This window comes from Tamandua tetradactyla, chromosome 1 (genome assembly GCF_023851605.1).
Source record: "Tamandua tetradactyla isolate mTamTet1 chromosome 1, mTamTet1.pri, whole genome shotgun sequence".
Lineage (NCBI taxonomy): Eukaryota > Metazoa > Chordata > Mammalia > Pilosa > Myrmecophagidae > Tamandua > Tamandua tetradactyla.
The window spans coordinates 42112747-42140009 of NC_135327.1; the positions used below are offsets into that span (position 1 = coordinate 42112747).

The 27263-nt window shown below is 38.7% G+C and overlaps 3 protein-coding genes across 6 annotated transcripts in view; 2 read left to right on the forward strand and 1 right to left on the reverse strand.

Moving 5' to 3' along the window:
- Window positions 1–639: 639 nt before the first annotated feature.
- On the forward strand, window positions 640–9747 carry RBBP9 (RB binding protein 9, serine hydrolase). Its single transcript, XM_077114903.1, has 5 exons — window positions 640–848; window positions 2174–2216; window positions 2932–3037; window positions 5654–5739; window positions 6596–9747. The coding sequence occupies exons 1-5, from the start codon at window positions 663–665 to the stop codon at window positions 6820–6822; spliced, it is 648 nt and encodes a 215-aa protein (XP_076971018.1). The 5' UTR covers window positions 640–662; the 3' UTR covers window positions 6823–9747.
- On the reverse strand, window positions 9109–23170 carry POLR3F (RNA polymerase III subunit F). The gene is made up of 9 exons (XM_077114896.1): window positions 22743–23170; window positions 21692–21809; window positions 18452–18519; window positions 17916–17983; window positions 16391–16503; window positions 12251–12394; window positions 11925–12032; window positions 10927–11118; window positions 9109–9947 (listed from the first exon to the last, which is right to left on the reverse strand). The coding sequence occupies exons 1-9, from the start codon at window positions 22802–22804 to the stop codon at window positions 9870–9872; spliced, it is 951 nt and encodes a 316-aa protein (XP_076971011.1). The 5' UTR covers window positions 22805–23170; the 3' UTR covers window positions 9109–9869.
- DZANK1 (double zinc ribbon and ankyrin repeat domains 1) overlaps window positions 23150–27263 on the forward strand; it is a 114502-nt gene continuing 110388 nt past the window's right edge. For all 4 annotated transcript variants that reach the window (XR_013157183.1, XM_077114890.1, XM_077114891.1 and 1 more), the window contains exons 1-2: window positions 23150–23308; window positions 25323–25439. Coding sequence is in view for 3 of the 4 variants with exons in the window: in XM_077114890.1 (XP_076971005.1) it covers window positions 25331–25439 (109 nt within the window). In the remaining variant the exon portion in view is untranslated. The remainder of the gene's footprint in view (window positions 23309–25322; window positions 25440–27263) is intronic.

Consider the following 27263-nt stretch of genomic DNA (forward strand, 5'->3'; position numbering starts at 1 on the left):
TAAAACATGCCCGAGGTACACATTATCCAAGGAGTGGGAAACACAGTCTTGCTCATTTCCACTTAAAACTGCACATTCATACTTCTGCCCACTCTCTAGTCAATAAAGTCTGAATATATCTATAATTCACAGTAATATCCTAAAATTTCAGCTTTCCGTTTTAGAATAGGCATTGGCACTTCAGCTTCTCTAGTCTCTAAATTGATTTGAGTATGAATGTCATTCTTGAGCCCTATGACAACAGTGATAATCTTTTAAAAGGACAGCATTTAAAGCTACAAAAAGTAACAAGGATTGATAGGGACTGCCCTATTTAGATCTGTTAAGAAATCAAAAGGAAAAACAGTACGGAGTTTAGCAATCCCCAACTTATAAAATAGATTGTGTTCTGCATGTTTGGAAATGAAAATATACTTTCTTTTAGAAATAGCAATAGGTCTGCTGAAGACATAACATATGTATGTCAGTTCCTATCTTTAATGCTAATAAAAAATAATAATGAGGGTGCTAGCTAAAGACAAGCTAAAGGCGGTTTACACTGGACCCGATACTAGCCAGGTTTCCCCAGCCGCGCTGCGCAGGTACAGACGGAAGGACCAGCCCAGCGGGCACTGGAACTACGACTCCCAGGATGCCGCGGGCGCCGAACTACAACTCCCAGGATGCGGCGGACGGCCCCGGCTGGAAGCCGCCCGGCTCGGATCCCCGCTGGGTCAAGCTGCTCCGGGTTCACTGGTCTCCCTGCGCTCATGGCTTCTCCTAGCAAGGCTGTCATTGTTCCCGGGAACGGAGGCGGGGATGTGGCCACGCACGGCTGGTATGGCTGGGTGAAAAAGGGGCTGGAGCAGGTAACGGACGCAGCCTCGAGGAGGGGGCGCGAGGGGGAACGAAGGGAAGATGGAAGTTCGAAATTGCCCCCTGCCTCCTGTCACTGCTCCCTGTTTTTATTTGTCCCCTGCTGTCCACTCTTAAAATTCTCAGTGGATCCTAGAACTGGGGGTCGAAGTTTTGGTTGGTAAAACTGCCTAGGAGACTTTTCAGAGCGCTTAGTCGTTAGACCAAAAGGTATCCCTTAGAAAGAGGCACAAAAATGTACTACTGGGCGGGCCACCGTGGCTCAGTGGCAGAGTTCTCGCCTGCCATGCTGGAGACCCGGGTTCGATTCCAGGTGCCTGCCCATGCCAAAAAGAAAAGGGGGGGGGGTACTACAGAAATGGAGACCCCGACTCCCTTCGTCATACTTGCTGCCGTTTCAGATTTGGGATTTCCCGGATTTCCATTGCTTTCTGCCTCAGTGTTTTCTTTTTCCTTTAACCATTATGTAATATTTAATAACTACAAGGCTATATGTAACACCTGTATAATTGTGAATCCTAATGTAATTAATACCTGAGAATCCAGTACCAGTGTTTTTCAAGTCAACTGTATGTTGCCCCGTCCCATCCCCGTTCCATCCTGAAATATTTTTATCCGTTTCCCTTTTTAAAAATTAAGTACCTTTACCATGTACGTATGTATCCTTTAAACAGTGTATTGCTTAATTTGGCTTCTTTGTGAGCTTTATAAAAAATGGAATCCTGTATGTTGTCTTGTGCAGCTTTTTTTTTTTTAACCCTCTTCCATAACCAGGTAATGAAATTACTTCCTGAATCGGTGTTCTCTAGAGTAGGTATCCAGAATCGGATTCTAGGATTGTGGCTGAAAACCATGGCCAGAGTTACAGACCAAAAGGGCAGGGCTGGAGCTGTTTACAAAAAACCAAAGGCCAAAAGGGTAGAGCTGGAGCTGTCGGGAAGGATGGGACCCCCAGCTTTCAAAGCCATGTTTAACTTACTCCCTACACAGTCTGTTTAGTTCCAAGTCAGTCTATCTAGGACACATTTCCTCTCCATAGATATATCCCTGTAGTGATAAAATACATCACAACTACAGATATACATGTCTCTGTATAGGAATCTATAGAACTGGCTAGATAACTACAAATGTAGTTTATGAGGAGGCCTGGAATGTTCATATATAATCCATAGTACTTAACCCAAGTCATTTCATAATCTGTAAGAAAACGATTATTGAGTTGATTAAGATCATGTCCGGTTTCTCATTTTTTGTTGGCAAGTATTAGTTGTAATTAAGCTCTTTATTATAGCTTTCTTTCCCCTCCCTCATATCATAGATACCTGGTTTCCAGTGTTTGGCTAAAAACATGCCTGACCCAAGTAAGTTTCAAATTTGTTTTTAAATAAACTCATCTTGCTGAACTTCTGATCTCAACATTTTCCTGGTAGGGAACAGAAATATCATAGAAAAGCAAAGGTTGAATATATACCTAAGAATGAATAATGGCTTGGGAAGGAGGGGTCAAACTAACAATAATGTATAAAATTCTAGTAAAACTCTGGAAAAGCACCTGGGGCTTGGTAAAATTTAATTTTCAACTTTGTGATCAACTTGATTTTTCCCTCTATAAGTTAACGTATTTTTAAGGCAAGGCAACTAACTGAAAATTTGTTCCATTTGAGGCAGAGATATAACTTTACAGCATCTATTTGAGATCCTAATATTTTAAAATGTACTATTGCCACATCTGTTCAGGGTATGTTTATAACTTGTCCTGGGAACTTCCTTTTTGGAAAGAAATATTTATGCCTGTGAATTTGAGAATGTTGTCAAGACCTTGGGAAGCTTTAGATATATTTTATTATTTCCTCAGTAGTTCCTTACAAGAACATGGTAAAAAAATAAAACAAAACTATTTACCCAAAACCACAGATAAGGATCTTTCAACCAGTAGCAAGCACATCCATCCCTGGCTCTGTTAAAACAGCCCCATCTCCCATGGTGGTCCTGCAGTTCTCTTAAAAAGGTGGGTCAGCATTAGACTGAGCATATCCCCATCAAATGACAGACTCCCTTCTTTACCCTGAACCTTAGTTATGGCTCGAGAGAGCATCTGGCTGCCTTTCATGGAGACGGAGCTCCACTGTGATGACAAGACCATCGTCATAGGCCACAGTTCCGGGGCCATTGCTGCCATGAGGTGCGATCCTTGTTGAACTGCCCCGATCTGCATGTAATCTAGCCTTGTTTGCTTGGGAAATACCTTGTATACATCTTAAGTTTCTTCTGCAGAGGAAACAGTGCTGATCCCAAAAATGGTAATATAATCTTTCTTAATCCCTTCCTGGGTTAGATTTAAAAAATGTTGTTCCTACTGGGATGAAGCCAGTGTGATCCTTTTAAAACATAAAGTTACATCATGCCATGCTCCAAACCCCAGTGGCTTCCCATCACCCTCAGAAAAAAATTTTTGGTCTTCAGGATCCCCACTAGCTCTCCTGTTATCTAAATCATCTCCTCTTGACTGTCCCCAGTCTGGTTTATTGACCTCATTGCTGTTGCTTGAACAAGCCAAGTACACACCTGCCTTGTGCTGTACTTGCTGTTCTGTCTGTGAACAGTCTTCCCCAGATTTCTGCCTGGCTTTTTCCTTCCCTTTCTCTACTAGAAGTGTCACCCTATCAGTGAAGCCTTCCTTAGTCATATATGGAACAGGAATTTGTCCAACCAGCTCTGATCCCTCTTATTATTCTCTGTAGTACTCGTCACCATTTGACATACTGTTTATTTCTCCTGTTTGTCTACTGCCAATGGCATGTTAAGTTACATGAGGCTGAACTTTGTTCATTATGAAAGCCCAGTGCCTAGAAGGGTACCTGACATATATGACAGGCACTCAATAAATATTTGTTTAATAGTGGGGGCTGATACTCTCTGCCTCCTCTCTACCCTTCCGTCCTTTGGATTCATGGGCCCATCTCCCCCTTTAGCCTTATAAGGTACAAATGGTGGGAGTTTAGCTGGCTCAGTAAGCCTATTAGGGTTGGGCTTCTTCCACATTTGCTAGACTAGATGACAAAGGATTATAGTTTTTATTTACATAGCTTCGTGCTCAGGATGTCACTGAATTGCTCTTCCAGGAATCATGCCAAATTCCATAACCTTTCACCCACACTAATCTAAGCTACATAATAATGCTTTTCATTGAGGAGCTATAATTGTAAAATTTATAGTGCAAAAATTATTTTGTCTGCAAAATGAAGATGAAATTATTTTGAAAACAGGCCCAATATGAGGCCATCTGAGCTTTTCTCAGCTATTGGCTAATGAAGATGTACCTTCTTTTAAAGACTCCTTAAGGTTACTGCAGTACTGTCAGCAACCTTCCAAAGACTTACTTCTAAATTTAAGGTAGGCAAGGTTGTTGGGGAACAGGATATTGACATGGATTACTTATTGACACGAAAGGGAAATTGTGCCTTTACACTGGAGAGATCTGGTGGATGTCACCTTAATCAAGTGACCAAACTTAACCTCATCAGTAATGGCATCAAACTGGCATCATATGCCCCTGATGTGATGGGGAATGAGAAGGACACATCTACGTAGTATTCTTGCCAAAAAAGTTTAACCTCAAAGTTTAACAAGGAAACAGTCAAATAGAGTTTAGGTCATAGTGTATAAGACAATTGTCCTAGACTCTTTTAAAATGTCACTGTCATTTAAAACACAAAAAATTGAAGGAGTCATGATAACCAAATGCAGTGTATGATCCTTGACTGGATCTAGGAGTAAAAACAAAAGTTTAAAAGCCTTTTTTGGTTTCAGTTGGAGAAAATTAAATATAGATAACCTGACAGTGTCAATATTAAGTTTATTGGGTGAATCCTGGTACTGTGGTTATTCAAGAGAATGGCCTTGTTCTTAGGATATAAGTGCTGAAATATTTAGGGATGAAAATATGGCAAAATGAATATAGATGTTCATCTTTCCTATAGGAATTTTTTTTTAAATAGAAGTTTTTAAAATAAAACTTCTTGGGAAAAAAATTTGGGCCCAAGAACGAAATGCAGCCCTAAATCTGACCTGGCACAAAAGCCTTTTGAAATGATTATCACCATTCCATGTCTTTCCTTAGCTCACTCTTTGCTGAGTGAGTGAACTGTTGGCAGATAGCTAGTTGAGTGTCTACCTGTTGACACAAAAATCAAGAAGGCTCATGCATGTCTGTCTTAAGGAGTGCAAAGTCTAGTGGGAGCGAAGGATCTAATACAATGCAAACGAGTAAGATAACGCAGTGAAGGTTGTGGTTACAGAGGTACATTTCTGGCATTGTACGGTGTTTCTTAAAATATGGTTCATGGACCACTTACATCTGAGTCACCTGGGTTTTGAAGGAAGGTGTCCTCCTTTGAAATGGAGATTTCTGGGTTCTAACCCCAACCCTCTGAATTACATGCCTAGGGCGGAGGCATGTTAATGAGGTCCCCAAGTAATGCTGATGTATACTAAAGTTGATATTAATACTGCACATCAAAGGACAGTGATTCAGCTTTTCTTATTTATGAAGAAAGGGTTGCAGAAGAGGTTTGGACTACCTTGAAAAATGAGTAGGAACTCACCAAGTAGCCCCAGTGGAGTGATTAACCCACTGGGCTTGTAGTTCTGTAATTTCCTTGCTACTGTTCACATTCACCTCAAAAGGATATAGCACATGCTATCTGTAAGCTAAATCAAATGAGTTTTTAGTGGTTTGACTTCTTGGAGATCAGATTTGAACAAATAAAGTTAGTTGACATAACTCTTCCCTCCCCAGGTATGCAGAGACGCATCAAGTCTACGGTGTTATATTAGTGGCTGCCTACACATCAGACCTGGGGGATGAAAATGAGCGGGCAAGTGGTAAGTTTGATTTCTTTGGGCTTTTCCTTTTCCTTTCTAATTCCCTCATTCTGCACCCCATTTATTTCTTCATCTACTCTTGCCATGTCATTTATTGTTTCTGAATTTCTTATTCATCTTTAACTATTTCCCACTTTTTAATTCCTTATATTCTCTCTTTTCTTGGTTACATGGGCAACAATAATAATTTAGTCTTTATTATCTTTCAGTCTAAGTTCATTTTAATCTACTAATTTTTGATATTATATCTACAGTCTTAGTTACAGAAACTAAACTAGAAAATGTCACACACTCCAGTGGAAAAAAAACAAATGCATCTAACTCCCCGCCACCGTCCTGTTGTGGCAAGGGAAGAAGGATAGAGAGCAACATCACCATCAGAATTCAGCAAAGGTAGAACAGAGCCACCTGCTGAGATGGAATACACAAACAATGGCATCTGGGTTATTTTCCTTCCTGTCCCTACAAAGACAAAACTCCAGAAAAGCCCTTAATCATGGGGCTGTGATAAGGTTGCAGTACTGGCCTTTCAGCTAGATTAAAATAATTCATCCAGTAGCATGCAAGAAATATTAACCACCCATTTTTGAATAGAAGTTAGTCACTTGAGAGGTGGTAAACCTCTTTCCAACCCACAGACTAGAATTGAACCCTAGAAGCCTGATTTTATTTGACCCTTATACTTCCTCTTCACAAGTAGCTCTGTTATCAAGCTTTATAGATTTGAAAACAAAAAAAGTGCTTCTAATTTAAATTTAGCAGGTTTTGATTCTTTGAGTCTCTGCTAGGGTCTTCTCCAGATATTACTAAACGGAAATTTTCTACGGGCACTGAAAAGTTATTTTTTTCCCCATAGGATACTTCAACCGCCCCTGGCAGTGGGAGAAAATCAAAGCCAACTGCCCTAACATCGTACAGTTTGGGTCCACAGATGATCCTTTCCTTCCCTGGAAGGAACAACAAGAAGTTGCTGATAGGTTGGAAGCCAAATTGTACAAATACACTGACCGTGGCCACTTTCAGAACACTGAGTTTCATGAACTAATTAGTGTGGTAAAGTCTATGCTGAAAGCGCCAGAATAGACAGGATGATTTTTGCTGTTTTGCTTCCCAATATATATATATATGTACAGCAATATCCATTATATAGCATACAATTACTAGACACAAAAGATCAAGTTCAGTTCCAGAAATGACTGAGAAAGAAATACAAGTTTCAGTATTCAAGCTAATTTACGAATAGTACTTCTATTTTCTACAGAATCTAAATCTCCTAAACTGTTATGAAGTAAAGCAAAGTTTTTCCAGCTTGATAAGGGACATAGGACAGCTTAATTGCCCCTGTCAATCTAAAGTGTACAAGTCAGAAGGAAAACCCAGGTTTTCTGAGACCCCGTTTAGATTAAAATTAAGTATCAGTTTGTTCTAGAAGTTGCACTCTTTAAAATAGAACACACCTTGCTCTTTTATTGGGGAAGAAAAACATGACTGAGAGTCCAGAGTGTTGGCTTGGAGGTCAAAACATTAGCTGCTATTTCAAGCTGACCCTGGATGTCAAACCCAGACTAGTGCTCATTGTTTGACACTCTGCACCCCAGCCTCTGAAAACCTTGAGAGAAAACGATGCAGTAGGATGCTATGCGTCAGGGATCTGCAAAGGTCAGGCAGGGAATATAAAACAGCACAAAAGACTATACCAGTGTGAGACTATGAGAGAGTGGGGATTAGAACAACCTGGAGAGTTTTTGTTCTTGTTTAAAGGAGATGGCCATTACTCAGGATTATGATTTTTGCTATGTGGGAATGTGGCAAGGATTTTCCAGTCTCCTCATTTTTTGAGAGAAAAATCTTCATATGGCAGGTTTAAAATTCAGGGAACATTTATGTATACATTATGTCCAGTTCATATACATATGGATTACGTTAGTTGGCAACTACAGTGTAAATAAAAAATTTACAAACCCTGCAAGTCACACAAACCCAAGCCATCCATTTGTGACCTTTGATGTACACATTAACTTAGCCAAGTATTTTAAATTCCATAGAGAACCCAAGAAAAAGCCTAAAATAACCAAATGAACATAATTTAAAAAGTGGAAATCATGGGAACAGTTTGGATTTTGTTTTACAAGTCACAACTTTTTTTAAAGTAACATGTTCATACCTCAAATTTTATCCTAATGAAGTTATAGCTTTTAACTTCGATGGTTTTAGATGTCTTTAAAGCATCATTATGTTTTTCTCCTGATCACACTCCCTCAAAAAAAATATTTTCATTTCCCAACATTTTTTGTCCATTGTGATCCCTAAGTATTACTTCAAATTATTTCCAGTGAATTCACTTGATGCTACAGAACCTGATGTTTCTGCAGTAATATGAATTCCCTAAAGGGGATCTGGAGCCTTTATTTTGTCCTGAAAAGCTATTTGGTTTCTCAAGGTGCTTAGAGAAAAAGCCAAAAAGATACTCTAAGCTTTTAATGGCAATTATTTTGAGGGAATGGGAGTTTGGTAGGTAGGGTATAATTAAGCACTTGGGGATATTTGTTATACTGAGCATATATAATTTTTTAATAATTAAAAGTAATGAAGTTTAAAACAATACCTGACAAGTTAGTAAAAAACAAATTAAATCAGTTGGATAATAGTTTTCTAAAAGAGGCTGTTCAGCACTGATCTGGCCAAGCCTATAATCAAAGTTTGATTCTTTTTCAGTTATTTGGAATTAATAATTTTTACTTATTTTCTGCCTTGCTTTCTGAATTCCTTTCTAAAAATCTAAAAACCTCTACAAATAACATCAGTTCATAATATTTTATTGTCTTCTTACCCATAGAAAAAAACAAATATACACAATTAAGAAATAATCAACTCTGATATTCTTCTTTCCTATAAAAATAATTAAGATAGACCTATATGATTGTTGAGCTGTGCTGCCCAATATGGTGGTCATTAGCTACAGGGAGCTATAAAATTAAAATTTCAGTTCCTCAGTCATGCTGGCCACACACTTCAAGTGCTCAGCAGCCACGTGTGGCTAGAGGTTGCTATGTTGAACAGCAGTATGGAATATTTCTATTATTGTAGAATGTTTTATTGGCTAGCCCTGGTCTAGGGCATGTATTTTATATTCTTTCTTTACCCACCACCTAGTAATGAATAGATGTTCAATGTAAAAGTGACTCTATTTGAAATTATTTGTTTGACTGTTTTGTGTAGTTGATCATGATCAAAATGACAGTTCCACAAAATTCACTCATTTCCAGAGTAAATCAGAGGAATTTCATGGAAGCATGAAATTACATGGAAGTAGTTTATGCGGATAAACTACTCATTTAAAACCATGGAATCCTGAACTCCCATGATGCTGTGTACCTCTCTGTGGATTACTATGAAGTAAAAAGGGGCCTCACCGGACTCCAAAGTCTGTCAGTTCTCTGGTGAGCAAAATCTGTAATACTACATAGAAATCACACTGTAAGCATTAGGATTTCACTCAATTTGACTTTCTGTTATTGTCCCCACAATTTATTTTGGTTACAGTTTGCTTCCATAGTATAAACAATCCATTTATTCATCATATGGAAAAGGATGTTCTACCTTCTCTCCATCCCTCTGCCCCAAATTTGTATACTGCCCTTGCAATTCCTGCTTCCACCACTTTTACTTTCTTCTCAATGTAATCATTGAGTAAAATAAACAGCAGAAATGATGTTAGTGGATCAGATATAAAATATAGAATGAAGACATTATAAACAAGTTTAAAAGGGGCATTTTAAGATTCCTGCCACAACTATACTTGTTCGTAAATAGGGGTTCGGGGCTTTTTTTCCTTTGAACTATCACGCAAAAAATTCTTGAAAAAAGATGTTGTTCCCATAGCTTAAAAGTATTTTATTTTTTAAAGAATGTACAGGTTCCATTACTAACCTTATCTGCTTCATAGTCTGTTGGTTATTCTACCAGTATGAATTTAGTCTTCATAAATAAAAATATCTTTTCATAGCAGCAAGTCTGTATCCATTATTTTGAAGTGTGCTTTCAAGGACACTGATGTTCCATCATGAATTAAATTATTTGTTCCAAAGTAACTTTGTGTGGCAGATGTTAGTAAAATTTATAATTCTCTATTAAAACTCAAGCCACTCCGTCATGTAAATACAGTTAGATGGTGAAATCTCACCACCTTCGTGGCAATCATCAAAAACCTTTAAAAAGGAAAAAAAATGTAGTCAAGCTGAGATTTTGAACCTATTACATTATAGTACAGTCTTAAATCTTAACCACAACTAAAACTTCTGTTAAGATATCCAAAACCCACCATTTATTTAAAGCAGTATTTTCAGATTGAAAAGGACTAAGACTGTATTTAAGAACACACTGTAATAGGACCTCCTTAGTGATCGAGAGGTTAATGAGAGGCCTTTTGCTGTAGCGTTAAGATGACCATATTCACTTGTTCTGTGGGTGAAAGGCTAATCAGCAGGTAACAGGAACACAGAAAGGGAGACCTATAAATATGAATGACGTAATTTTTTACTAACCAAGTGTTTCAAGCTTAACTACCTTTCTCTTGTAAGACAAAGAAGGTAGTGTAATTTTAGTGAAATAAAGCAGACTAGCAACCCAAGAATCTATGTGCTAATGAGGGCTGGGGGGCTGGGAGTGCCTACAGTACGTGGTCAGTATTCATAGACTATTTGTGGAAGGAATGAATGAAGAGAGGTATGCTTCAGGGAAAAAATATCTCTGGGTTAAATGTCTGGGTGTTTGCTTTGAGGTCTTCCTAAGCTTAAGTTCCTACATACTTAAGGGGAGATAAAACCACTATTTCCTAGAGAAATAGGGAGAATTTATGAGACCATGAAAGAGAATTATCAAGAATACATTTGGTCCCTCCCTGTGGGTTCCCTCCCTGCTTAAATGATTAGCTCTCATGAAAATTCATCCATTTCAGAGTCAAGAGCAGAAAACACAAGTTCTTTTAACCTGGTTATTCCAAGAAAGAATATAAGGCAATGATTTTGTTCAGTAAACATCCATTTATCAAGACTATATGTGGAGGTTTGAGCAGTTCTTGGTCAACCCTAAAAAGTCTAAGGAAAACTGGAGTGTGCCTGATCTGTTACCTTCTGTGGCATGTGCACTTGGTGGCAGTGAGGTATAAAATGAAGCCACTTGACTCACCGGGCAGAGTCCACAGGGGGCGCGGACCAAACCTGTAGGTAGTATGATTGGATTTACTGCCCTGTATAGTTTCATGTGTCCATCTACACTGCCAACTGTGCCTTCTTTTGCAGCAATGATAGTCATCTCCACTTTCCCATCATATATGAGTGTATTCAAGATGGTTTCGATGTCCTCCATGGACAACTCTACCTAAAAAAGGGACAGATTAGAAGGAAATACAAAAAGGACGAGGAGACATCGTTTTATATGGTATTATAAACAGAAAAGGGTCCGAGTTTCTTGATGAAGGAGAACCATTATGCTGGAGACGAATAATCTAAAGTGCAAAGAAGCTGAACAATGGTCCAAGTTAGCACAAATGACTGAAAAGCTAGGACAGATCTCTAATCTCATACTAAATTTGACATTTCTGATATCCTCATCCTTAAGTAAAATTCAGAAGTCTTAAAATGCAACATATATTTGGCTAGAATTTGATGTAGATTTATAAGATGCTTGGGCAAAAAGGTACTCTAGACATCCACTGTCCAAACTCCTACTTTATGAGGCCAGGAAAACAAATCTGACTTGTCCAAGTGGCCAAGCACAGATCCTGAAAAGAATATGCTGATAACACCATTTAAATCTAATAAGTAGGAAAATACCAATAAATGACAACTAGTATGATGACAGCTGTTTCATACATATGCCTGATATAGTCAAGAACCTGTCAGAACAGATTTTGGATTCTGGGCGGGAAATGCACTGTCAGGCCTCAACTCTGGCTGTCCATCAGCTAGGACCCGATAGCAACAACCACCTTTGTGAAAGCTTAGGACATATTTCCCAAAGTGGGTTCTGTAAAATGTTCACAGGTATCACCTAAAAAAAGTGTTCTGGGTCCATCAAACATGTTTGGGATGCTCTGTAACCTATACTCTCACAAACAGTAAGTGAATAAGTGAAAAAACAGTAAGATGAAAATAACATGAAAAAGTAAGAAGCTGAAGTCTGACCTTACTGATTCCTAATTCACAGATATATTTCCACACTTCATGTGATGAAGCAAATGAACTATTTCTTTGTATCATCGGATTCTGTTTGCTTTCTCGTGCTGTTTCTGCCTGTAAGGGTAGAGGCATGGGAAATTTCAGTGAGAATACTGGTGTTTTCTGGTTACAATTTATACAGTCAAACCAACAGCAGAACATATTTTGTTTAGTAAAAATGACTAATTTTAGTATTTTCCACTTCAAAATGATATATAAGATTAAACATTCTTTATGAAGAAAGTTAAAAAAAAAAAGATTTACAGTGGTGTTTTCTCTCTTATGTGCCTCACCTTGGTTTGTAAGAATTTAAAACACTGTTGGTTAAGCACCTCTACAAATTCGGATTCAAAATCTTGGTCACTGTACCAAGCCCCACCAGTTACAGATCGGTCTGGCTGAAGGTTATAGAGCATATACACCTTCTTTTTTGAGGCCTAGGAAAAAAAAACAGGTAAAGCACACGTGTTTAGAAGATAAAAGTCTCCAAAAACTAAGATTATTTTTTAAACTTCTTAATTTTAGGACAGTTATAGATTTATAGAAATATTGTAAAGACAATAACAGAATCTCTGTATACTCCATAACCAGTTTCCCCTATTATTAACATCTTACATTACTATGGTGTATTTGTCCCATTTAGTGAATGAATATTGAGACATCTTCATTAAATAACTCCTATACTTCATTCAGATTTCTTCAGTTTTTCCCTGTTCTAGAATCCTATCCACAATACATTATATTTACTCATCTCCTCTTGGTTGTGTCTCATCCAGCTTTGTTTCTGATGACCTTGACAGTTTTAAGAATTACTGGTCAGGTATTTTGTGGAATGTCCCTTAATTGAGATTTCTCTGGTGTTTTTCTCATTAGACTGGGGCAATGTGTTCTTAGAAAGAAGCCAATAGAGTGAAGTATCAGTCCCATCTATTCATATCAAGAGTATATACTCTCAACATCATTTACCATGACTGATTTTAACCTTGTATCACCTGGCTTGAGGTAGTGTTTGTAAGGTTTCTCCACTGTAAAGATACTTTTCCCCACCCTTTCCATTTATGGAAGGAAGTCATTATGCATAGCCCACTTTTAAGGAATGGAAGTTATGTTCACCTTAATGGCAGAGGACCTCAATAAATTACTTGAAATTCTTCACAAATTTGTCTCTTCTTCCCCATTTTTTGTTTATTCAAGCATTTATTTATATTGATATGGATTCATGCATATTAATTTTATACTTTGGGTTATAATCCAATACTACTTTATTTTGTAATCAAACTTTCAAGTTTGGTCATTAGGGAGCTCTTGTAGTTGGCTCTTGTGCTCTTCTGACACGTTCCCATTAATGTAGGAATCTCCCTTTTGTTTAAAAGTACTTTACAACTTTCTAGCACTAGAAGGTGCCTGGATTATCTTGTGTATTTCCTGCCCCAGTCCTAACAGTCATTTCTCCAACACTTCCTGGCTCCTTTCATTAGAGAATGGTATTGGAAGTCAAGATCTCTGCCCATTACTACTGGAATGTCACTGCTTCTGGGTCTTCTCAGCAAGGAAATCTATGTGTGTATAATGACCTATGTACATACAAAGATCTGTAACTATTTCTGTATCTGTATTTATATTAAGTTTAAACATGAGTTCATGCTAATGTCTCCAAGTAATAAACTCCACCATAGATCATTCTAGCTTCCTCCCCTTGCTTAATTGTAACCTCCCAGACTGGCAGCAAGAAACCTGAATCTCACACCCACTATCCATTTACTTAATTGTTCAAATCTAGCTTATAAGTATAGAAATGTCAGAATTGCTAACTTGTACTCTTATAGAAAACAACTTAATCAACTTGAATCCAGCTTCTGAACTCAGTCTTACAGTCTCCACTCATTTCCAAAGTTACCCACATCAGACCCTTATTCCCCCACCCTCTACAGTGAAGCTGCTTTTATATTTGTAATACATTTAGTTTCTTTTGTCACATACTGCATTCCCTGGAATGCCCTGACCTTCTAAATGAAAAACAAAAAACTTGCATACATTTTGGGTTTCAACAAATGTTTACTATCTTCTATTCACCATTACAGTATCATACAGAACAATTTCACCACCTTAAAAAAGTCCACTGTTTCACCTATTCAACTCTTTCCCACCTTCCCAGCCCCAGGTCCTGGTAGCCACTGATCTGTTAACCATCTTTTTGTCTGGCATTTTCCAGAATGTTATATAACTGGAATCATACAGTATACAGCATTTTCAGGTGAGCTTCTTTAAATCTCCACTGCCTTCACCCTGTCCAAGAATGGTTGAAACAATGGTTTCTGCCACCTTTGTCCATGGCTGCCCTCAGAGCCAGGATCCAGCAATCAAAACTTGGTAATCAAATGCCATGATCAGTGATCAGCTGTGCCCACACCTGTTCTTGGGGAAGAGGATTTTTATGTCCATTTCTGTCACCAGTGCTATCCAGGGACCCCGTGGTGCCTGCCAGAAGAGTGGGGGATGGGTACTGGTAACCGCCATGTGGTTAGTGCAATTTACAGTTCTTTACTGTAATTTTGTCAATCTCTTCTTCCTGCTCTTCCCTGGATGCTGTACAGTGTTCTGACCTCCAGAGTTTCAAAATAGTTGTTTTACACAGTTCTTGCCTGTTTCATAGTTTTGTTTGCAGGTCTGAGTCCCTACTCTACCACCTTCCACAGAAATCTTCCCATTTAAAGGAATTTGGATACCCTTCTATTTTACAGGAAACAGAGCTTCTCCCTTTCTAGGGTGTTCCATCCCAGGTCTTAAAGTCACAGGCAGCCCAACTTAATTGTTTCTTACACTGCTTTTGAAGCTGGAGAGGACTTTCCCAGGTTGGTTTTTCCCAGCCAAACAAGGCCAGGGACTCACAAAGGGTGTGCCAGCTGGCTCCACACTGCCTTGCAGAGGGGATGACGGAGAGACCAGGAAGAGTGCCAAGAGCTTCTCTTATAGTTCTCTGATGCAAATATTTTTGATTTAGCACTTTCCCATTAAATGCAGCCCTTTAACTGCTTTCTGTAGTTTTGAGGATGGGTACTACTCTTTATGTCTCCCCTGCCATTTTTGCCCAAGGCAGGTTGGAACAATGGCTGCACTGAGTCAGGCCCCCAGGAATCTAAAGTAGCTAATCAACAGCATTGGTCAGTGACCACACCACATACTCCCGGATCTTGGGGAACTAGATCTTTATATGCCATAATGGCACCAGCAAACTGTACCAGAGGCTAGGGTTGGGCACCTCACTGCTGCCTGCTGCAAGGTTAGGCGATGGGTGATGCTAGCCACTGCATGGAATATTTTTACTGTAATTTACCAGCTTCTTCTTTCTATTCCTCCCTGGATGCAACAGTGTTCTTCTAGACAATAGAGTTTTGAAATAGTTGATTCAGGTTGTTCCTTCCTGTTCAATAGTTGTTTCAGTGGAAGGACTGATTCCTAGAGCTAATTATTTTTCCATCATCTTCCCACTGGGGTTTCTTTGTGGGATGATGAAAATATTCTAAAATTTGATAATTTTATCAAATTGGGTAATGGTTGTCTAATTCTAAATTTACTAGAAACCACTGAATTGTATACTTTCAAGGGCTGAATTTTATGGTATGTAAATTAAACCTCAATAAAGCTATTATTAAAAAATGGATGTAGAAAGAAGATAGGCATAATGAAGATAGGTGATGGGTACATGGGGGTACATTATTTTCAAATTTTTGTATCTGTTTGAAAATATCCATTTAAAAAATGTGGACAGGAACTAATATCCTAAATTATGGAGGTGGTACCACGTAATTAGCATGTGATAACTAAAATCACTGATAACCATCACAGTCAAGCAAACTTTAGTCTTATGGACTCTCGGTTCCTCTGACATGAATCTGTGAGGTCAGCAGCAGAAGTTGCTGATAGACCTTCTTCTGGATTATGGTACACTTAAGGATGTGACAGGTGAGGACAGCATGACGAGAAACATCAGTGTACTGGGATGGACCCTTCACCAGCGAGTGATCTTCCTCTGATTTGTTCACTGATTCATCCCAAGTATCTAGGGCAGTGCCTGGCATGTAGCAAACATACAATAAAGATTTGCTGAACAAGTAAGCTAATATGCCAGAATAAAGTAAAATTTTTTTACACACCACAAAATTCAGGAAAAATGTTCATGATTCCCAAAATTCTTCACTGAAGAGTAAAGAACTTTTAGATTTTTGAGTGGGTAAGGCACCAGGAATTAAATAGGCGGTGAAAAATTGAAGCAGCATCTCAAAACCAGCCCAAGAGGAAGGAAATTTTTAAAAATCATTTTTGACTACTTGTTTTATATCATGACATAGCTTAAATAACAATAAAAACTTCAAATTCATTTGGAACCACACAAGTATGGTGACCATCTGGGGAAGAAAGAGAAAACTACTCACGGCCACAGATTTAACAGCTTTGATAAGCTTTTTACTTTCCAAATTTTTTAGAATTTTGTTGATTTCTGTTAATGGCAAGTTGCTTTTGTATCGTATATCTCTGCTCCATATTCCTATAAGAAAACAAAGTAAAATGAGTTGAATAATGAAAGATTTTCATTTATATTCCCATTGCCTAAATCTCATTCTAAAACTAGCACAAAAAAGCTGATGTTAAACACTTTAAGCAAAAAAGCTTTATTTAGCTACTCTCCAGGAAAAGTTAAGTGACTTCATGGTGAGAACCTCAGATAAAGTATCAAATATGCAAAACAATAAACAAACTTATATGCTATTTTCTAAGTGGAAATTTCTTAGAATCCTCACATGGCTCCTTTTTAAAGAATGTATGAAAAGGACATTTTCATAATGCAAGAAAAATCTTGAATGCTACTGAATTAATTTATTTTGTCTATTCCATTCCATCCTTCTCTCAAATCTCTTTCTGATATTTTTAATTTAGACTATAAACGTTAAAACAAACTTAAATTTGAATTGGAGTCAGCTCCCATGCTCAAATAAGAGCAAAAAAAAACAACTTCAGGTGAGTGCCTGCATGCATGTATATCCATTATATATACATTATATTTGTGAGGTGGAAACAGAAAGACTGTAGTGTTTTTACAGCCCTGCTTGATAAACTATGGTTTCTCTTTCAAAGGAGGAAAATTAGCGTTTTTTATGGAAAGGGAATTTTATGGAAAATATTTTGCTTAATCTTTATCCAGTGTAGAGGCATATTGAGGCAGGAAATTTTTTTGTACCTTTACCTTTTTTTTCCATTAGATAATTTGTGGATTTATAGAACAATTGTACAGAAATCAGAGGAAGACGTTTTTAAAATCATGATTGGCTTTCTCATGTCGATTTTAAGATGTTAGTTTAACTTTCTAACTAATAAATATAAAATTAAGTATATAATTTCAGATGACAGTAAAGAGTAATCACAGCAATTTAGAAATAGTTCTTCAAGGGGCATACTAGAGGAACTGAACAGCTGTTGAGGTATATACATCAGACACTGCCACATGGCACTAGGCATTTTTTCTGTGTTACATTTAATCGTTGAAGAAATATGAGCGACATTAGCATCCACAATTTACAGATCAGATGAAGAAATTAAGGCTCACAACATTTAAATAATTTTTCCAAGGTCCTATAACTAGAAAGTGAAAATTAAAAAACAAAACAAAAGAAAAAACTTAAGTTTTAATTTATTTTGAATAGAAAATACATTCATGTGGTTCAGAATTTAGAAGTCTCTTTCCATCCCTGGTCACAGCCATGTAGTTTCTGCTTCCCTAGAGGTAACAGTGGTATGATTCTTGGGTGTCCTTCAAGCATATGCATGATATACTCTTTTCCTTTCCTTTTTACACAAGTGGCAGCATACTCCACTCGATACACTACCTCAGTAGGCCAGGATTTTAGTCCCTATCTGGTCCCCAAGAAAATGTTTTTTCTACCTCTACTTATGCATGCTTACCTTTATTTCCTGCATCCTCTATGATTTGATATACTAGTTTTTCTTGGTTATCTGATCCCTTCATTTTACTGCAAGGGAATAAAGTAGAATTAAAAAGACAAATAGGGACAGGATAATTTAATTATCTACCTGACTACCAAACAAGGTCATCAAATGGACTGATTTAGCAAAACAAGAGCTTACCTTAAAAAGAATGAAACAGATCTATATGTACCAACATGAAAAGATGTCCAAGATACAGTAAATGAAAAAAAAACAACTGGTAAAACAGTATGGATAGTATGATCCCATTTTTGTTAAAAAGAAAAAAAAAAGAAAAAGATCATATATAAACATATAATCATCTATATGTATTTATATATATCTAGAACACTATATACCAAATTATTAAGAAAAATAAGACTCATGACAGGATGTGAGGATGAAATATAGGCCTTGTTTATAGTATATGATTCTATAGTAGCTTTTTTTTCCACCAACACATATATTATTTTTGTAATTTAAATTTTTCTTAACATGAAAACACAGGTGCTTACCCAGCATTTTGAGAGTCCTTAATTCTATACAGAAGACCCGTATTGCTCCTTAACAGATCCAACTGACCCTAAAGTTGTTTTTATTAAAAAATAAGTAAATTATTTTGGAGATATAGCAAATCGAATGACAATACTAATGCATACTTTAATATTTTTATTACATAGGCTAAAATATTCTGCCTCCCACAGTTATCTGTCAATTCTTCATGTGAGACTTAAATTTTTGACAATATATCAATGCAATGTATTTTCCACAACTTACCTCTTTATCTCATCATTTTTCAAAATATTAATACCTAATAATTTCCTACATACTAGATTCTGGTTTGGTTATATGAGCAATGCATAAAGAATTTTAAAGAAGCAACTTTAGAATAATAAACAAAAATCCACATTCTAATTCAAGTAAGTCCAAATCTGATTTATAAATAAATGTTTATTATAAATATAAATTCATATAAATAGAAAGTTCAAATAAAGGCTACACATTCATCAATATTCTTTAGCATGATGATTAAATAAAATTTACCAAGTTTATAGAAACATTTAATGGTATGTATAAATTTTATTGTTTTATATGAAAATTAGGCAGAAAGGGCACTGCTGGATAAAGGCCCTGTACTGGTATGGTTTTTTTTTTTTTTTTTTTTTTTTTTTTAAAGGAAAGACAGAGAGAAGGAAGGAAGGATAGAAGGAAGGAAGGAAGGAAGAAAGGGAAACATCTTTAAACATTTTCTTGTTTTATTGTATTCTGTTTCTCCGTTTTTGTTACATGGGCTGGGGCCGGGAATCGAACCGAGGTCCTCCGGCATAGCAGGCAAGCACTTTGCCCGCTGAGCCACCGCGGCCCGCCTGGTATGGTTTTTATATAACAAATCAGAGGTAAAATAAAGAATGTTCTGACATGCTTCTAGTGGTTCTGGGAAGCTATGGCTGATAGAGGCCCAGTTCCCGTGTTAAGACAGAGCAGACCCATGGCTTGGAAATGGGTTTTCATAGGATGAACTATGACACCCTGCCTGCCTCCCCCGACCCCACTCAAAGGTGTACGACAAGCTCAATTCAAAGGCTCCATTTAGTTGTCTATTCAGCCTATGAACATTTACTGAACACCAGTACTATGCCAGGTATTATGTTAGGTATTTTGGGGGAAAGCATGGATTCTAGAAGAGAAACACTCATTCAGCTAACTTCAATACCATCTGGTTGGTATTAAGACAGAGGTAAGCAGAAGGTGGGGTGGGCTTTGAAGAAGCAGCTTAGGTACAACCTGGGGGTTCAGGGAGGCTTCCGATGACAAAGGCAGACCTGAGTCCTGTTGGATAACGGTGAGCCTTGAAGAAAGGGTAGAATGGCCTTTTAGAAAGGAAGGATGACATGAGCAAAGACCTTGAGGCATGAACAGCACAGTATATGGGGACCAAAGAACAATCTATTCTTTCTGATGCCTAACATTTGAGGCAGAGTGGCAGAGGGAGAGGAGGATGGCAAGGAAGGTAGGGGCTCACCAAGGACTTGAATCTCTAGCATGGACTGAAGTATTTTAGATGGAAGAATATCTTAGTCAGACCTGCAATAAGGATAGATTAGGCTGGCTGCTCTGTGGCAGATGGAACAGGGAAACTAGTTAGGATGCTACTGCAATAGTCTATGTAAGAGACAAGAGCTTAAAATTCAAGGGTTAATAGGAATGGAAATGGGACAAATTTGAGAACAGCTGAAATGCTAAATCAGCAACGCTTGGTGACTTATCAGTAACTACTCCCTTGCACAAAATCCTTCCATGGGGGGGGGGGGGTGCAAGGATAGTTCAGTGGTAGAATTCTCGCCTGCAATGTGTGAGACTTGGGTTAGATTCCTGGTCCATACACTTCCCCCCCCAAAAAAGCCAGCCAAACAAAAATTCAACAAATGGTGCTGCAATAACAGGATACTCACATGGAAAAATAATGAAATGTGACCCTGCCATCGAACATATATAAAAAAAAATCCCTCTATGATTCTACCACTGCTTATAGCTTATGGCCAATAGGACTGGCAGTGGGTAGAAGCTGAAGATAACTCTCAGTCAGAAAAGAAAGGAGAGGACTAAAGGGGTAGTTGGAGGACCAAAAGTAATATTTCCCACTGCTTCTACCACCCAGAATCCCTTCCTCTATCCTGCCTGGAGCTGAAGACCTTTATGGAAAATTGACCACAAATTACCTACACTCCTTCTTCCCTTGCGCTAGAACAGAGGCTGGCAATCTGGACCACATGTTTGATTTTGTAAATAAAGTTTTATTGGAACACAGCCATGTCCATTTGTTTATATATTGTCCATGGTTATTTTCTCGCTAAAAGTAGAGTCGAATAGTTACAACAGACTGTATGGCTTACAAAGCCTGTAATATTTAGTAAGTAGCATTTTATAGAAAAAGTGCCAATCTCTGAGCTAAAAGGGTAAAGAAGTGATTTAACAGAAGGTTACCCTGCCTGCAAATCATCATATCAAGCGTCTTTAGAAATTCAACATTTAAAAAATTTGATTTAAAAAGCAAATCAGTCATTCAGATGAGGTGTTAATGTTGAACTCTTTTACTTAATTGCTCCTAAAACCACACTATAATGCTTTCAAGAAATGGGAGTTTTGAAAATGGGGGAAAGGAAGGAGAAATAGGTAAATTTAGAGCACAGATTACCACTTGGTGGGGTGTTTTTGGACTGTGGGAAAACGTTTCACTGAAACACCCCACTGTGATGTCACTAGCAAAGCCTGCACTTCTTCCTAAAGGAACAGCACTGCTGACATTTAACTCATTCCTACCTCTTGAAATGCCCAGTTTGAGATTGGGGAGGGTGATATTCTAATGAATTGGCTCTGTGACAACTCACAAAGAATTCAGGGAATTTATTTTATATGGAAGTGCCCAATACCAGCAGTAGGGAAACAAACAGAGGTGAGCACAGACTACACGTATGTGCCCTTATTACCTTAATGACCATTAAGTTAATAAATACAACATTTATTGTATAAATATTGGAAAATTTATTTTGTTGCTCTTATAAAATGACCCATAATTAGAACTTCTTTACTCACTTCAGGTTGGTTAGCTGTTTCCTAGTATCAGAGGTTTCCTGCTTAGTCTGAGCTGTCTTATCAGTCACAAGCTAACACACCCGGTTTTATGGCTACGTCATAGGAAGTAATGGAAACCAAAACATATAAAACATTACATGAATAAGTTGGATTCTCCTTACCATGGACAACAGTCTATTGATGGCCATTGCCCGTTGCTGGGCTTCTATATGAGGCATTTCATTCTGAATTACTTGGTCTGTGATTCCATGAGGGAACTGGTGACATAATTCTATAATCCTAGGAACAAAGGCATTAATGATATGTTTATCTGTTTCAGGAGGCATTGGGGGGAAATCCAAGCAGAACAGTTTGAATTTGGGTGTTTTTCACATCTAACAGATAACCTGGGTTTCTATGATGGTTCTGAATCAAAGTACGTAAGAAACTGAGGAACATGCTTCCTAAATATACGTGCCCTCACTAATTTCAACTTTAAATTAGAATAAAAGTTAAGTGAAAATACAGAAAAAAATTTTGAGACTGAGGCTCCAATTTTCTCAGATGGAATAAACATGACAAGGCATATTGCCTTTGTCAGTTTGAAATTACTGAATAATAATAAAGACAACGCAATGGGTAGCCATAACACTGTAAACAAGAGGCAAAACTTGTTAGAACAATTCTCCCTCACTGGAGCCTGATTTTGGAATTCTCTCTCCAAGCAAAAATAAGTCCAAATCTTCACTTTGTCATAGGATCAGCATAGCTGTTATAACAATTTGAGAGAGCTGGGTCTTTTAAAACTGTGTGAATATCTATAAAGAGAAGTACACTGGCAGAGAATACATAGTTGGGAGTAGCTTTAAGTGCTCTAAAGTTTTGACTTCAATACCTCACCGAAGCCATGTGGCTTAACACTGCTTCGTGATCATAAACTGCACCCCTAACTCCAACCAAAAGTTTTGTTCAGTGAGTTCCCTTCACGACAAAGGGGGCCTCTTTTGTGACAAAGGGAGCCCGGATCACAAAATGTATCCACAAGAACTACGGAGAAGACGCCAAGGTCTCATTTTTGGGCACTGATCACCTTAATGTAGGAAAGAAGTGTATCACCGCAACTTCCAAAACAGCACCAGAGTAAAGTGAGACCCGACACTGGTCCACGGAGAAGAGGTCCGCTGCTTTCACCAAAAGGTACCCGAAGCCTTGAACCAAAACTCACACGTTTACCTGTTTTCTATTTCCACCGGATCAGCGTCGGGCGGCTGCACCTTCACCTTCACCTCAGCCATGAGGGCGCAGTTCCCGGCCCCAGCAGTGAAGAGACTCACGGAATGGCTGGGTAAGGAGCCGGGAAATGCCGGGAAAACAGCACTAGGGACGAGGGGCCTTCCTCCTGGTGTCGCAGTCGGTCTTTCCTTATATGTCGGCTCCAGGTGGCCAAACCATGCCTGCTCCGCCTCACGTGCCGGCGCTGCCACAGCTTCTTATTCTTGTTTTCCTGACTATTAACGCTTGTCGGACTAACGAGTCTGGTTCCCTCATTTTGAGTTGAGACGCCGTCTTTTAGCACTTTCCTACCTCTGTGAAGGCACATTCTCGGATGCCTAAGGTGGAGCCGTAGTAAAGGAGCCGAGGCAAGACCAGCCCTGCCAAGCCGCAGGGGCGGAGCTGGTTGCTAGGAAGCCGGGCTTCCGCCAATCAACTGCCCAGCTGCTAGCGGGCGGGACGCTGCTCCCAGTGTCTGTGGTAACCTGGGCCGCCGGGTAGCAGGCTGCAAGAGGCGGCGAAAGGTGGTGAGAGGCTAGCTACCCCCACCCCCCTACCCCGAGGGTGGCGGAGGCAGCAGGGGCTTAGTGGAGGGGTCCTAATCTCGGTCGGGGTAGCTGGAGGAGAGCCTTCCTCACTCACTAAAGGATACGGGTGTCCCTGGTTGAAGCTGATGGGCGGGGGCGGGTACGGGATGGAGCTGCAAATCCTGACAGCAGGGAGGAGGTCTGAGCGGGGGGGTAGGGTTATGTGTGCGTGTGTTGGCGCGAAGGGGTGCTGTTGACGCCGCGCTGTCGTTTGGGCCTCGCGGGTCTGGGCCCTTCATGGTCTTTGCGTGGGGCCCACTGGCCGCCGCTGCCTCCCGAGAGCAGGTATCAGTGCCGCGGGCGAATTCCTCCCTCTCCAGCTATTTTCATTGTGAACGGAGATTTCAGCTATTTTTATTTCAACTACATCTCACGCTAATGGAAATGCGGGAATTGGCAAGCCCTTCAATGTGTCAGAGAAAGCACCAGACGGTGTCAGAACAGACTTTTATTTAAACTGCCATGGAAGGGCGAAGAGAAGTCGGCAGCCGGTCTCAACTTCGATTAGCACAGAGGGAGTCAGATTTTTTAAAGAGCACAAAGAGGACTGGATAATTGCTGAGAGGGATCTGAAAAAGTTCAGGGGTCTAGCAATGGGTTCATGTTGTGCAGTTTCTGAGAACAGTATATTATGCGGTTTAGCAGTATTGCATCATTCTAGGTAAGAGCTCAGGATGGGGGCAGGGGCCCGTCCAGGGGCATGGCCTAGCAATAGAAAAGTCCATGCTAAGGTTTGGACAAGTCTCTAGTGCAGATTTGGACAAGTAGCAGCCGAGCAATTTCTTGCAAGCATTCACAAGGTTCAGCTACCTTTCTTAGGGGCTATTGCTCTACTGTTAGTATCTGCAGTTTAAATTCACTGCCCTCAACCTGGAACTGTCAAACAAGGCATTAAGTTCACCCCTTAAATTTAGTTCTCCCATTTCTGAAATGCAGTCTGTGACAAAACTCAAACCGCAAAAATGTTTAGAGCAATATTATTTAGATTTGCAACAACCAAAACTAAGTTTCAAAAAGAAACTTGAACTTGCCTAAATGCCTAACCAAAAATTGATAGGTAATACATAAACATATGGAAGATTGTAAATAGTTGAGGGTGTGAGAAGTAGGCTTTAAAAACTGAATGAATATATGTAGTTTAAATGAGTAAAACTTATGTGTCACAATCACTGAAATTTGAAAAGGGCATACACAGATGTAAATGGTTGCTATTTTGAAGTGACGGTTTTATTTCCCTGAAAGATTTTATGTGTTATAAAGGATAACACGCCCCAACAAAAAGATCTATAAGGCCTCTGAGCTAGTTTATTATTTGTAAATACAGTAAATGGAATAGGAGACTTGTGTTTGCTGGGCACTGGTTATATCTATGCCAGCTTCCTTTCTGCTGAGGACTGATACTCTCCAGTCCTTCTGGAGCTTCTCTGCAGCTTTGAAATGCAGGGACCACTGTGATGACAACTGGGGCTTGAGGACCTAGAGTTTACCAAAGGAGGTGGCTCTAAATTAACATTTAATGCTACATATAGAGTTACTGTTTCTCTGGTGTGATGATTACCCCAAAGCCAAGAGAGGTGGCACAGTGGTAGGAGGTGGGAATGGGTGGTACTGATCAGTGGAAACTAGGTCAAATCATTAGTGCTGGTCTCTGTTCTGCCTCATTCCTTAATATGCCCATTTAATAAGTCCACTAGTACCCGATTCCATTCATTCATGCTTTTTTTCCCAGAAAAGAGGGGGAGGATTTAGATAGTCAAAACCCTACACAAAACCTCAGCAACAAAAAATACAACTGAAACATAATCATTATTTCAATTAAAAATGGAATAATATTAACAAAATCTTTTTCTTTTTTATTAACTTTACTGCATTTCAAACAAGGTGCTTCTCTTCAGCTTACATTCAAATATGAGTACACGTTGAAATTTATTTTCATGTAATTTTTTAATATCAGGAGAGAAAATGACTGCTGGTTCGGTGTCTGTCCCTCAAATCATACCATTGCAAGTGCCTCAGCCTGGAAAAGCCAAACATGAAATTGATAGCAATACACTTTTGGAAATGAAATCAGGTAGGAATCAAATGTATTTAAAATAATTTAAAATAACACCGTCATAAGTTTTCTGCTCGTCTGTTTATTTGTTTACATCCTTCCATGCTTGTTTTAACTTAGGGGAGTTTTCAAAGCTTACAAGTGTTATACTTGGACGGAGCGTTATCTATGTAGATTAAAACATAGATAATGGGCTTTGACCAGTCTTTCCTCTGTATGAGAATGTTGTATACCTTGACACCTTAGCAAAGGTAAGATGTCCTAGTGTTTCCCCAGACTTCCCCAGGATGCTCATTAGTTTGCTAGGCTAATAAATTTGACCTATTACACAAGATTTCCAGTCAGACAGGTTGGGGATTGGATCCTGGCTTTGATGACTTCTAGGAACCTTGGGCACATTAATTAGCCTTTCTAAGTCTCAATTTTCTCATTGTAAGATAGGAATAATAATGCCTACCATTTAGAGCCATTGCAAGGAATCAATGAATTGGTATATATGTGAAGTGTAAGATCTATGTAAATAATATATCAAATATTATAAATATATCAAATAAAAATATATGCATCCATATTTAATTAACAGAAAGAAAAGGGAAAATTTTATCAATAAGACATGAATAAATGCCCTCATTAAGAAGATACTGAGATTCCAACTATATACATTTTTTAAAATATTTTTATTGATAAATCTTAACATACAAACGTACATTCTTAGCATACAAAAATTCTGTATATGGTGTACAAATCAATGGCTCATGATATCATCACATAATTGTGTTTTCATCACCATGATCATTTTTAGAACATTTGTACCACTCCAGAAGAAGAAATAAAAAAGAAAAGACTCATATATACCATACCCCTTACCCCTGCCTCCCATTGACCGCTAGTATTTCCATCTACCTAATTTATTTTACCTTTGTCCCCCCATTATTTGTTTATTTTTTATCCATATTTTGTACTCATCTGTCCATACCCTAGATAAAAGGAGCTTCAGACACAAGGTTTTCGCAATCACCCAGTCACATTGTGAAAGCTATATATATATACAATTATCTTCAAGAAACAAGGCTACTGGAATACAGCTCTACAGTTTGAGGTACTTCTCTTTAGCCACTCCAATACCCCATAAACTGAAAAGGGATATTATATTATTATAATGCATAAGAATAACTTCCAGGATACCTCTTGACTGTTTGAAATCTCTCAGCCACTGATACTTTATTTTTTCTCATTTCTCTCTTCCTCCTTTTGGTCAAGAACATTTTCTCAATCCCTTGATGCTGGGTTCTGGCTCATCCCAGGATTTCTGTCCCACATTGACAGGGAGATTTACGCCCCTGGTCAGTTTAATTGAACACCGTAAGTATGTGGAATATTGAATAGGGTGTGAGACTTTGTTGGTTTGTCCAGGTTAGTATGATGCCCCGATATATCCCAGAGTGATTTGGGCAGTGAATAAAGGAGTATGTCCCCATAGGAGGGGATGGCAGTGAGTTTACTTGCTATGTCAGCTTAGAGAGAGAGGCCTCATCTGAGCAACAAGAGAGGTTCTCTGGGGGTGACTCTTGGACCTAATTTTAAGTTGACTTAGCCTATCCTTTGCAGGAATAAGTTTCATAGAGATGAACCCCAAGACTGAGGACTTGGCCTGTTGATTTGGTTCTCTCCACTGCTTATGAGAATATCAGAAACTCTACAAGTTGGAAAGTTAAATGTTTCCTCCTTTCTCCCCAGTGCCCCAAGGAAACCTTGCATATACTTCTTTATTCACTGCTTAAATCACTCTGGGATATATCGGGGCATCATACTAACCTGGACAAACCGACAAAGTCTCACACC

Bases quoted from the DNA above. Each gene is read 5' to 3' on its own strand.
- RBBP9 (XM_077114903.1), top strand. From the start codon at position 663: ATGCGGCGGACGGCCCCGGCTGGAAGCCGCCCGGCTCGGATCCCCGCT. The intron at 2,217-2,931 runs GTAAGTTTCAAA...CCTGAACCTTAG, and splicing joins TAAAAACATGCCTGACCCAA to TTATGGCTCGAGAGAGCATC. The intron at 3,038-5,653 runs GTGCGATCCTTG...TTCCCTCCCCAG, and splicing joins GGGGCCATTGCTGCCATGAG to GTATGCAGAGACGCATCAAG.
- POLR3F (XM_077114896.1), bottom strand. From the start codon at position 22,804: ATGGCTGAGGTGAAGGTGAAGGTGCAGCCGCCCGACGCTGATCCGGTG. The intron at 17,984-18,451 runs GTAAGCACCTGT...ATTCCCTTGCAG, and splicing joins AAGGACTCTCAAAATGCTGG to TAAAATGAAGGGATCAGATA. The intron at 9,948-10,926 runs GTGAGTCAAGTG...TCCTTTTTAAAG, and splicing joins CCCCCTGTGGACTCTGCCCG to GTTTTTGATGATTGCCACGA.